General features: G+C 46.3%; 1 protein-coding gene across 10 annotated transcripts in view; it reads left to right on the top strand.

Annotated features, from left to right (window-relative positions):
- Rimbp2 (RIMS binding protein 2) overlaps positions 1–11,792 on the top strand; it is a 192,534-nt gene extending 180,742 nt beyond the window's left edge. For 4 of the 10 annotated variants that reach the window (XM_029478015.1, XM_029478008.1, XM_029478009.1 and 1 more), the window contains 2 exons: positions 8,106–8,240; positions 10,367–11,743. In XM_029478015.1, coding sequence (XP_029333875.1) covers positions 8,106–8,240; positions 10,367–10,555 — 324 coding nt within the window. In that variant the 3' untranslated portion in view covers positions 10,556–11,743. Of the gene's footprint in view, positions 1–8,105; positions 8,259–8,732 lie in introns of those variants that run through there. The other 6 variants (XM_029478012.1, XM_021163023.1, XM_029478016.1 and 3 more) reach the window with 6 other exon arrangements.
- The last annotated feature ends 1,355 nt before the right edge of the window (positions 11,793–13,147 follow it).

Here is a 13,147-nt window from a genome sequence, read left to right as displayed (position 1 = left end):
GCTCTGGCTTCACAGCTTCCCCACCCCCGCACCCCCTCCCCCAACAAGACACTAGAGAGTCTCTCCTCTGCTCATTCACTGCCGGTAGCATCCATGGCACCTCCCTCCTGTTCTGCAGCTGCCTAATAGTCTCTGGGGCATAAGCGAGGCCATCCATACACAAGGTGGGGCTAACTTCCTGCATCTGTAACTGGACATCCGCTGCATGCCCCCCTGCAACCCCTCCCCTCCCAGCCCCCCTGTAGCCACTCTCTGTGGCTGCTTCCCATGGCTAAACCTCTAGGGCCCCTTGCACATAATTGGGAGTCTCGCTTCTCTGTGCAGTACTGGATGGCCCCAGAGGCCCCCTCCCGCAGCCTCAGGCATGCAAGGTTTAAGAGTTCTGACTCTCTTCTGAGCTGCCTGGATTTCACAGCTGGTTTGGGTGGGATAGCCACACCCCCTTATGGACTTTTAGTGGGATAGGCACACCTCATTGCAAAGAATGACAATGTCCTTCTCTAGGTCACAGTCTTTCCTTCCTTCCTTCCTTCCTTCCTTCCTTCCTTCCTTCCTTCCTTCCTTCCTTCCTTCCTTTCTTTTGTTTTTTTTGTTTTGTTTTGTTTTGAGACGGGGTTTCTCTGTGTAGATATGGCTGTCCTGTCCTGGAACTCACCCTGTAGACTAGGCTGGCCTTGAACTCAGAAATCCACCTGCCTCTGCCTCCCAAGTGCTGGGATTAAAAGCATGCACCACCACTGCCCAGCTCACAGTCTACTCTTTAGCTTTGTGTTTTGAGAACCGTTTTGGTCTATGAGTTTGTATGAGGTCACAGTTCATTGTCTTTGGACAGTGACTACAAGACTCGTTCCAGTGATGGAAAAAAATTACTTTTTGCTCATCACAGTGATAGAAACAGTTACTCTTTATTTGTTCAGCTTCAAGCTTATTTGTCATTTTCCAACTTGTGGCTTTATTTACCTTTTTTTTTCTGAGTTAGAACATTATAAAGATCATTTTGAAAAAGAACCTGTCCTGGGCCTGCAGAGGTGGCTCAGAGCTTACCAGCTCTGTTTTTCTTGCTGAGGACCCCCAGTTGGTTCCCACCACCCATGCTTGGTGGCTCACAACTGCCGATAACCCCAACTCACGTGGTATGCACACACACACACACATACACACACAAATGGAAATATTTTTTTGAAAGAAAGCTGCCTCATAGTGTAGATACTAAGTTCCACTTGTAAGGAGGATTTCATGGACTGCGGTTCCTGACTCTGCTTCTCCATGCTCTATGTTTTTAGAATGTATTTTATAACATCTCTGGGGGAATCATTTTGTAGTGAGCCTTGCCCCTACCGCAAACCCTTCATGCGCTGTTTAACAGAGAAAGCCTATGTCACGTTTAGGTTAGGCTCGGAGAAAACTATGTCTATCAGACAGGGAATACACTTCCTGCTATCTAGCAGAAATGCAGAAATCTCTTACTCCTCTTTTTATATGTCTTTAAATCATTCTTAAGAATCTATGGTGCTCACTATTATTCTCTACCCCTGGCGTCAGTTTGCTTTTTCGTTTTGAGATACAGTCTCGCTACGCTGTTCAGGCTGGCCTTGAACTTGCCTCCTGAGTGACAGTGTTACAAGCCTGTGTTTCTAGGCTTGGCTGAAGCTGACGGTCACTGGCTACACAGAATGCATCTTGAGAATGTGTGTGTTCTCCGAGGACTGAGTGAGTTTGTAGCAGTTGTCATCAGCTGAGTCTCTTGACTGCTCCAAATGACAACTGGGTTGTCTCTGTTAACAGCTGTCATCTCCTTTTGTGGTCTTAATGTCATTACAATGTTGAATAACTCGTGCAGGTAGCCAGCCCGTGCCCGTGACAGGTGATAGATAGTAACACACTTCATTAGCAGACCTACCTACACAGGGTAGACTTCCATCTTCCTGATATAGAGATCCTGATTTAGTTTACTAAATGCTTTTAAATCATTAACCTATTGACATGGAATATCTGTGCACATATATGAATATATGCATAAGCATATATGTGCATATGTGTGTATGTGTATAGTGTATACATGCTGGATGAGTTTATTTTCCTGATTCCTTTCTTAGTACACTCATCATGACTACAGGGGAAGGCTACTATAATTTTTGTATTTTAATTTGCATTCAGCCACTCTTCTACCAGTGCTGATCACGTGTAGGGAGTTTCCTGTTGGAGGCCTGGGGGCTCTCCTGCTTTGACCTCTTCCTCTCCCATTTGAATACCCTTGCTTCTCTTGTCTTATTGCTCTAGCTAAGACTTTCAACACAGTAGGGGCTGCAGTCATGGACTCCCTTGCCTTGTTCCTGGCTGTACTGCAAATGCTTCCCAAGCTTTTCCCATTTAATATGGTGCTGGCTGTAGGTTTGCCATGAATAGCTTTTTATTATGCTGGGGCATCACGTTGAAACGTGTTTCTTTTATTTCAGTGTCTTCAGAACTTTTCACGTGTAGCATGTTATGCTTTGTCAAAAACATTTTTTTTTGCCTCTATCGAGATGACCATGTGATTTCTGTCCCTGACAATATCTACTCAATGAAACTTATATTGCATATTGCTTAACATATATTGAATAGTCCCTGCATCTCTGGAACAAACCCAACTTGGTCATGGGCAGTGATCTTTTTTGTTAACCGACTGACCATGGAATATATATGTGCATATGTGTATGCATATATATACACACACACACACACACACACACACACACACACACATATACTAAAAGGGCTCGTTTTTCTGGTTTCTTTCCTACTACATCCTCATTAATGTGTGAGAGAGAAGGCTCTTCAATTCATTTTTCAAACATTTTGTTGAGAATTTAAGCATCTGTATTCATCAGGGAAATTGCTCTAGAATTTTCCTTTTTCTTAAATGTTTGCCTGCTTTTGGTATCCCTGTCACACTAGCTTCCTGAAAAGAACTTGGTAATGTTCCTTTTCTATTTTCTGGAATAATCTCAGAAAAGTGGTGGTCTTACTCTTCTCGGAATGTCTGGTAAAAGTCACCACTGAGTCCATGTGGGCCTGGACTTTTTTTTTTTTTTTAATGTTGGGAGATTTTAATCACTGTTTAAATCTCGGTAATTACTATAGATCCAATTAAATTGTTTATCTCATCTTGGTGGATCATAATGTGTCTAAAAATTCATCCATTGCTTTTAGATTTTTCAGTTTACTAGAATAGATGGTTTTTATGGTAATGACAACTTTCTGAACCCATTGGGATCTGTTGCAATGGCTCCCTTTTCATCTCTAATTTGGGTCTTCCCTCTCGTTCCGTTGGTTAGTTAAGGCTAACGGTTTGTGACTCTTGGTTCTCTCTTGGAATCAACTCTCTGTTCATTCTTTGTATCTTTTTCTGTCTCATTAATTGCTGCCCTGATCCAATTATTTCTTTCCATTTGCTGATTTGCCATGTTCCTCCTCTTCTGGGGTTTTTAAGGGATCTTGTTAAGCTGTTTACATCTGATTTCTTGATGTAGGCGGAACCATATCTATAAACTTCCCTACTTGGGCTGTCTTTCTTGTGTCCTGGAGGTGCTGGTACGGTATGCTTTCATTTGATCACAGTAACATGTTGATTTCCATGTGGATCTCCTCACTTATCTTTCAGATGTGTGTTGTTTAATCTCTGAGAGTTCATGTATGCTCGAGGCTTTATCTTGCTGCTCATCTGTAGTCCTAGTCCACCGTGATCAGAGAGGATACAAGGAATTGCCTTCCTGTATTTGTTGAGACTTGCTTTGTATAATATATAATTTATATATTATTTAAAGAAAGTTCCATGGGCTTCTGAGGACAGTATGGATTCTGTAGTGTTTGGATGGAATGTTCTGAAGGTGTCCCTGAAATGCCTATGATCTATGATACCGTTTAAACTCAGGTGTTTGCTTTGGTGTCAGAATGACCTGCCCCACACTATTGTTGTGCTGGGTTATTCTGGGACATCTTGGTGGCATTTGCTTGTGGGATTGGATGCTCCTGTGTTCAGACATGTGTGTTCAGCATGGGGATGTCCTCTTGAGGGATTGCTTCCTTCAGTACCAACTCACTGTCATTATCTTTTCTCCATCCTTTGCTTTGACATCTATTTTATCAGATGCTAGGGCAGCATCAGCAGCTTGTGTTCTGGGTCTGCTTTCTTGGACCATCCTTTCTACCTTCCACTCGGATGCAGTGCTAGCCTTTTTTGGTGAGGAGCATTTTTTTTTTTTTGAGGCAACAAATAGATGCTTCTTGTGTTGTTGGGGTCTTGTTTTTTTAACCCAATCTACTAACTTGTGTCTTCTGATTGGGGGAATTGAGACCATTAGAATTCAGAGTCATTGTTGAAAGTTATCTGTTTGCTTGTTTGCTTGCCGTGGTACTTGGTTTTCCTCTCAGTATTAATGCAGTGTGATTTGTTCTTCCTCGAAGTCTTGGGGTGGGGTGGGTTTTCTCTTTGGACTAAAGGATTTCTTCAGATATTATCCATAGTGTTGCCTTGGTGGTCACAAATTCCTTCAGTCTTTTACTTTTCAAATTATAGGAGTGTGGTTTGGCAGAGCTGTCTTTCAGAACTTGAAATGCATTTTCTAGGTCAGTGTCACTTTAAAGTGTCACTTGACAAGTCTGTTGTTACAAGAAGGAGCCTGCCTTTGTGGCCTGGTGTTTCTCTCTGGCCACTTTTAATATTCATTTCCTTGTTCTGTATGTTTAGTGTTTTGATTGAATCATGAGGGGAGTTTCTTCAATCGTCCGTCTGTGTGGTCTGGATGGGCCTTTTTCCCTAACTCTGGAGAACTGTCTGTCAGTCTTGAACATGGTTTCTGGCTTTCAAAACAGATTCTCTTCCCGCTGTGCCGATAAATGTGTAGAATTTGGTCTACTGTTATTTGTGTCTTACAAGTAAGTCATATAGCTCTGTAGTTTATCCTTGTCCTTGCTGGATCACCTTGTTCTTGCCAACTCATCTTCAGGCTCAGATATTCTGTCCCCTCCTCAGTCTATTCTGTCACTGAATTCTCCACAGAGGTTTTACAGTTGTTGTCTATATATTTTTTTTTCATTTCCAGTACTTCAGACTAGGTTTTCCTTGGCATTTCTATTGGTTAGATTCCTTTTTCACATCACCTGTCACTCTCCTTTCTTTGGCTCCTTCTGTTTTGAACATCCTTGTGACCGTTCTATTGAGTTATTTAGCTCTATCTCCCTAGATGCCTTTGCTTCAGGATTAGTCATTTTTTTGGAGGACATCTGTGTCTTAGATCACTGTGATGGAATGTATGCACCTGATATTATTTTGTTGCTTGGTTCTTAAAAATTTGCTATTTTCTTTCAGTTGGTGTCTTTTCAACATTCAACTCAACTAGAAGTTGAATGTGTAGTTCACAAAATAACTCTTCCGTCCAGGAGCCCTGAGGGCCTTGGCAACCTCTGCACCATTCCCAGGGTGGCATATGAACTAGAAGAGCAACCATGGCTGCGGACATTGCTACCTCACAGATGGCAGGCTTCCCATTTAGTAGCAGGGACCCTTCAGACTTCAGTAACTGTGGGCAGACAATCAAGGACAGTGTGGAGAGCACATAGTTCCTTTAATAAGATTAGGAGTGGGCAGGAAGTAAGGGCAAGGATTAACTGTTACATCAACTCTAGAGATAAATGAGATGGGTCAAGTATTGAGAAGGAGGCACTGGCATATTACTGGGGCTCCTCAGATTTTAGAGAGTATTAAATCTGTGGAAGGTTGTATTTAAGAAGTAAAAGGTGGACTGGAGAGATGGCTCAGTGGTTAAGACCACTGACTGCTTTTCCAGAGGTCCTGAGTTCAATTCCCCCCAACCACTTGGTGGCTCACAACCATCTGTAATGAGACCTGATGCCCTCTTCTGGTGTGTCTGAAGAGAATGACAGTGTACTCACATACATAAAATACTCTTAAGATGAAGGAAGGGGGAACACTGAGATATAAGGCTGAGGAGTATATTTTTAATTGTATAGTAAACCTGATGGGGTATCTGGACATCTTCAAATATGAGCACTATACAAACAAAAGCCACACATGTGTATATACAAGGGTAGAAATAACAGAGCATTTGTAGTTTGACCTGCTGGCACAGTTATGCTGAAAAGTGAACATCTCAGCTTCCCCTCACTCTAGAAGGATCCCTGCGTTACTGTGTGCAGGAGGGAACAGTGGGAGCTATTATTTGTTCCCTGCAGCCTCATGTTCCTGCTGTTCCAGTGGGGCAGGGATGTTATGTCTTTTCTCGGTAGTTCTCTTGGACCCTTGCACACACGCACCGAGGCCTCTTCTATCCTTGTATGTTGGGTGCATTCAAGAAGCAGCTCTTCTCTCAAAGCAGTAGGTGCTGCTCTATTCAGGGAAGCCTGATTGGCAGACAGGCTGGTGTGGAGGAGAGGGCTTTCAGCTGGTCTCTGCTTCCCTGCAGGGATCTCCCCTGGCTTAGAAAACTCAACAGACCTTGCAAGAGAGCACACCAAAGGCTAGCTCTTTTTTTTTTTTTCTTTCTCCCATTGAGTTTTGGTGGTGAGACTTCCAGCCTAGCAGTTTACCCAGAAATCCTTGGGGGGGGGTACTTGTCTTACAGTACTGGGTTCTGTTTGCCACGCTGTGGATGTGTTAGAATGGGGCTTTCCTCTTAAGTCTGTCTGTTCCGTGGCATGCATGTTGTCTTTTGGTGATCTGGCAGTGGACATTTTTGCCTTTTGACTGCGGCAGACAATACAGGCATAAGCATTGTCCGCGTGGCTCCCTGAGACCTGGCTCTCCAGTTTTGGGGTGCAGACCCTGAGGTGGAGCCATGGATCACATGGTAGCTCTGTCTGGAGTGTGGGGAGGACCTGCCACACTGGGCTCCCCAGCATTCCCGTCAGCTCCATGTAGATGGGGGTCCAGTCTCTTTCCAAGTCTTCACCAATATGTATTTTCTGGTTTGGGAGGGTTCTGGCAGGGGGAGCGGGGGTGGGGAGTTCCTGGCTGTATTCATCCTGATGCTGTAAGATTCATGTATTTATCTTTTTACTGATAAAAAGAATACCAGGGCAGGGGAATGGTAGGTACACGCGGACCTTGATGGAACAGCTCTCTCCTTCCACCAAGTGTTCAACCAGGGGTTCAACTCTGGTGTCAGGATGATGGTGGCACCTTACCTGCTGGCCCACCCTGTCGTATAATTGGCATTTGCGCTGTGACCAGTGGTGCTGTGATCTTCCCCCCTCCCCCAAATTGGGGGAGGGGAGGGGAGGATAGCATTTGTCTATTTATATGGAGAGATGTCTATTTTTGAATGTCTTTTGTTGCTTGGCTGTTTTCTTTACATATTCTGGTTAATAGCCCCTAGCAGAAAAAGATCACGGATAACTACGGATCCCTCCCTTGAGTCCATTGCTATGCCTTTGGTGGTGTACTGTGCGTGTTTTAGTTGATGATGTAGGCTGACCATCAATGAAGAAACACAACCCCATGTCACCACTGTCACAAGCTAGGCTAGCATACTGCCACCGTCTTATACCTCAGCCAGTTTTACTTCAGTGCAGGGTCTCACCAAGTGGCCACGGCTTGCCTTGAACTCCCTTGGTAGCCCACACTAACTCAATAGGATGCAGATTCCAGGCAATTGCTTCCCCACACTCCTGCTCTAGAGAACCAAGGAGTTAGATCTTTTTAGGACCTAATTCCCACTTCTGAAATAAGAGCTGCACTGGAGAAGGCAGATCAAGACCCATATTGGACTCAAGCTGACACTTCGCAGGAGGTTGAGCCAGGAGGGTTGTTGAGTTTAAGGCTGCCCTGGGCAACGTCCCTGTTTCAAAATAAGTAAAAGAGGGTGCTGGGCATGTGACTCAGCAGCAGAACACTTGCCTGGTGCGCACAAGGCCCTGGATTTCATACCTTGTGTGTGGCTGGGCTTGTTGTTCTAATCTGGGCATTTGGGGAGTGTTTATCCAGCATTCCGCTAAGGCCTGCCACTTAAGCAGAGCATCATAATGGGAGAAATAAGCTCTGAAGAAATAAGTGACTCCCCCTTGATCCCCCCTCTCCCTCCCCAACCCCTACCCTGTGATTACAGGGAGAGCTGAATGGGCAGAAAGGCCTTGTGCCTTCCAATTTCCTGGAAGAAGTGCCTGATGATGTGGAGGTCCACCTTTCCGATGCTCCGCCCCACTACTCCCGCGACCAGCCCATGCGCTCCAAGGCCAAAAGGGTAAGCCAGCCCCCTTAGCCCGCCTGCCTCCTCCCTCCCCTCTCTGCCATCTGGCACAATCTTTGCATTGCTGCTTTCGTGACTTGGGCCCCACCAGCATCTGCCCTCGTTTTTTTTCGTTTTTTTTTTTTTTTTCCTCTGTCCTTCTTTGGACATTGTGCCCGCAAATGCTTAGCTCCAACACAAGTTGGTGTTGCACAGAAGGACCCTTTGGTTTCAGTCAGTCTGCCTGACCCCAGGGTCTTCCCCTGGCCTGCACAGTAGGTAGGTGCACAGTTCAGCTGACAGAGAGTGAGGTTCAGGGACCTGGATGTCACTGGCCTCCCCCCTTAGGGTTCTAGATGGCAGGGATTACTTAGTGTCCGTAGCACGCCTGCCTGAGACTGCATTCTCTTGAGTGTCTCATCTTTACGTTTCGCCATCACTGCGAGTTCTTATCTGTTGTATTTTACGTATATGTTTTTATCTCTTCGCTCATCTGCTTGGACATAGAAGAAGAGTGTTCATTTCACACCCTAATCAGGCATGTAGCCGTCACGTAAGTGAGCAACCGAAGACACCTTAGAGAGATACCGACTTAAGCTACCCTAAGCGGACAGCGCGGTAGTCTTAAGACGTCAATGTGGGCTTAAAGAAAGAGAGAGAAAAGAAATATGTCTCAAAACAAACAAACAAACAAAAAACCATTGGACCTAAAGTATTAGGCTATCTCACCTGGTCTCAGTTGCCTGGCAACTGGATTCATAGTGAAATGAATCATCTCGAACAATTTTTTTTTTTAAATGTGTCCATTGAGAATACGGGAAAGGCCAACCTTGGGAACATATTTCTTAAAGCTGTTTGTTTACACAAGAGTGCGCCAGCGTGTACTCACAAGGAGAGTTGCCTATTGCATTGTTAGCTACCCTCAGTCAAAAAGCACAACCGGATCCATGTGTTTACCGTAGCAGGGTTGACTCATGGTGAGAGCCAAGACAAAACTTTAATCCCAGATCAAGCCCCAAGGGGTGGCCTTGGCTCTGGGCATGCCAAAGCTGGCGGAATACCCAGCTGCAGCCCCTTGGCCTTAGGAGCAGGTGTTCCCTCTCCTCAAAGCACAATTGTCCCGAGCTCATGGAGGTACGCATGTACCTACGAGGTGCTGGCATACTAATGCAATAGTGTCTCCGGATGCGGCAGCTCCCATGACTGCGCTAGCTGGCCCCATGGTATCTTCAGGTGTGCTTTGGGTGCGCCCTAGGTGTTCTCCATTAGAGTTAGACCTTGATTTTCAATCCAAGCAAGCTTGGGGGCCCCTTGCCTTTTATTGTGTGCCCACTGAGTGCCCTGGTCTCACTCGCCAAGTTTTGCTCTGGGGAGATTAGTGAACCAGAAGCCTGGCGATCCCTGGCCACTCCCAGGCGTGTGCCTAGCTGCAGAATGAAGTGAAATTGGCACGCAGTGTTCCTGAATCAAATTCCACCCCCCTTGGAAGCACTGTTGGTCGGCCACCTAAAGTCTCTCAAAGCCCACCATCTCTCTGTGCTGGGGAAAGTGCACACTCCTCCATTGGGAAATGGTGAGAGTCTTCAAGAAGGGCCTTTGAGCTTCCTTAGATTACAATTAAGGTTCATTTCCGTTTTTTTTCTTTCAAACAGTGTGCCATCCCCAAAGTTTCTGTAGGACTCTAACTGACCCAAGGGCTCACTCCACCATGGCAGGGCCTTATCGACCCCCACCTAGTTCATGATCCATCCAAATTCCCACTGAGAGCTTTTTTGATTTACAGTGATTGATGGGTATCTCGGCCACCTTGCCTATCCATCTGATTGACAATAACCCCTCCCCTGCTTTTAGTCTGAATTTCCAGAGTAAATTATGACCTGGCTTTCTTTGCCAAAGCGATGGCCACCCCGTCTCCCAAGACAAAGACGGCGAAAGCCCATGGAGGGCCAGCCCCTCTCTCTCAGAGGGGCCTTGGGAGAGGGCGTGTGCTTCTCATGGCATACTTTAAAAATTGAAAGAAGAAACGAACCACCACCCAACCCACCCTTTCCCCTGGCTGGCGGGAGTCGGGGGCAGGGTTACCCAGTGAACTGTTGTTGGCGCTGACGCACTCAATAAAATTGTCGCAATGTACCTACTAGGTTCCTCCCGAGGGTTCAGGGACAGCAAGGAGAGCTCCATCCCCCACAGCCCATCTCCATTCGGGGTCACCTACGTCATCTATGGGTTCTGGTAGTCCTGGGAGAGGCAGGGAAATGTCCTCGAAAAAGAAAAAAGGGCTGCTCTCCAGAGGCAAGAAACTGCTGCAAAGGCTGGCCGCAGTGAAGTGACCCCTGAGCCTCCGGACACTTCCAAATCCATGTCACTGGCTTTAATTCCAAACGAGGACTCCCAAAACCCAACCTTGACCCCCACCCCCCACTCCCCACCCCAGCAGTAGAGAGATACACTCTTACACTACCATTCACATGATACCACTGGAGAGATCAGGGAAGGGGCTGCACCGCGGTCCCCTCCCCCTCCACTCCCAAGGTTCTGTCCAAGGTCTGGGGTGGGGAGGTGGGTGGGGGGCAGCTGGCTGAGCAGCAGAAGGGGCGGGGAGAGGGCTCTCTGCAGCCACCTCCCCTCCACCTGCAGTTCCAGCCGGCACACACTAGAGGGCAGCCCTGACAGGCTTTCTGACCTCCCTCCCCCCAACTTCTCAAGACGTTTGCCTCATTACACATTATTGTCATTTTCACGCGGCTCTTGAGATTCCTAGTTTAACTCGCCTTGATGTTCTGGCCTTATAACTGCACAGTGGTTTGTACTGTCGAATAAAAAACACCGTGTATACTTCGCATGTGTTGTGCATTCCTGGTCTTCATCCTCACTTGACACAGTGGCTTCACCTCAAAGTGGCCCAGGCCCTACACTTTCAGATGCCTGTCTTGGGTCTTTCAAAGCAAGCCAGCAACACACAGGACATGTTTACTTAGCCCACCACATGAGAGACAGGGGAAAGGAGCGGGAGCAACCGGGCAGCATGCATGTCCTCTAGCCAGCCAGGGAGCTGACCAATCTTTGCCTTTAGTGTCCTATCCTGTGGCTTTTAGCTTTCTGTTCCTTTCATTATTTGTTGAAATGCCTTGCCCCGAGACACCATCCACAGCACACATAGCAAAGCCACCACACGCTTCATTAGCCAGACCAGAAGGAGCCTAAATTGAAATCTCTCAGACGTCCCACACCCATCTTTATCATTAGCCTCGAACAGCAGACCTCCCCAGATGCTGGCTGATGGGATGGTCACAACTTTGTAATTCCTGTCCACTGTAAACTGTTTTTACTTCTTTATACATACTTTTCAGACTGCCTTTCTTTTGTAATTTCTGGAAGGTTTGTAAATGAATGGCAAAGCTTTCCCTGTGCGTCTTCAGAAACTATATTGTACATTGTAATATAATTGTATGTGGTAGATTGATTAAAAGGTCGTTCCTCGGTGTGTGAAGTACTGTGCGGGTGTGTGCATGTGTACAGGTAGGGTGACATATTTTCTAGAAATAAACTTTGTTATTTTGTACAACACCATGCCTTTTTGTGTCTTTATTCCTAACACTCTTATCATGGCAGGGGAATGGAATTTCTTTCTGTTACACGTCCCTAAAGAACTCTGTGGGCTTGGGATTTCTGGGACCAAATAAAATATGTTCTTGAGCCATGTTCTGGGAGTCATTTCTATGACAATCCTGGTGGCAATCTTCGTGGGAAAAGAGACAGCAGTAATCAGTATGGGGTCTCTGTGTTACCGGAGACACGCAGCAGAGACCACGAGAATCTATTGTATGTGTGGATTCATACCAAACCTCTTAACAGCATCCCTGGTATCTTTTCCAGGATATTACTAAAGAACCACACAGACTCAATACAGCCAAATGCAGCCTAACTTCCCAGATAGATCTACGGAGGTTTCCCTCTGCAAGCTCAGTTCTACTGGCCACATTTTTCCTGGGATGTGGGGAAATGCAAGGGCAAGGCAGAGAAAGGATGCTCTCTTCAGTGTGTGCTTTCTCCTCAGAAAGCACAAGGGACCAGGGGATAGACACCCCCACAAAGCCATATTCCCACTGAGCCACTTTCTCCAGCCTGGCCCCAGCTCCTAAGAACCTGTTCAGCTATGAACTCACTCAGTAGATTGACTGATGAAGCCGCCATTCCCCTCCCCCCATCAGGTCACTTCCCAAAGCTCCTCAGATGGCAGCCAAGCCCTGAGCACACCAGCCTTTGGGGGACAGTCTTAGGTTCAACCCTTAACAGTAGAAACTGTTCAAAGAGCTAAGACCAGACTGTTTATGTCAAGATGAAAAAAAAAAAAAACAGTTCAAATCCACCACCTCATGGGCCGACACACACTGATGCAGTTATAGCCACAGCCACGATGTTATTCATGTAGAACTTACCTATCACATGTAGACATAACTCTCACAAGGGGGAAAGAACCAGTCACGATCACGAGGATAAACGTCTCTCTGTCTTGGTGACTTTTCTCGATGCTCTAAAGGAAGGGTTTATTCTGGCCACAGACTGAGGGTGGCACCCATGGGAGGCAGCTTGGCCACACTGCACTGCACCCGGATGGGCAGTAGAGACACAGTGTTGCTCCTCACCTGCCTTAGCTCTCCTGGCACCATCACAGACAGGTCCAGGGGTTCCATGGAGGGTCTGAGTCCCTTTGGGTCCACATGGAGGAACCACCATTCTGCTCACTTGAGTCTTGGTGATAACATTGACAATGCCCTCCCCTCCAACAAACAAACTACAGCCATAAATCAAAGGTGATAAGGAATGAGATTAACACAAACACACATACCCGCCACCAACTTCCTACTTGAAAGTAACTATGAATTTCTCACAATCAAGGCTCTTCCTTGCCTAGAAGAAAG

The sequence above is a fragment of the Mus caroli genome, chromosome 5, assembly GCF_900094665.2.
Source record: "Mus caroli chromosome 5, CAROLI_EIJ_v1.1, whole genome shotgun sequence".
Taxonomy (NCBI): Eukaryota; Metazoa; Chordata; class Mammalia; order Rodentia; family Muridae; genus Mus; species Mus caroli.
The sequence above is the reverse complement of the archived record's forward strand: the minus strand, read 5'-3'. Positions and strand labels throughout refer to the sequence as shown.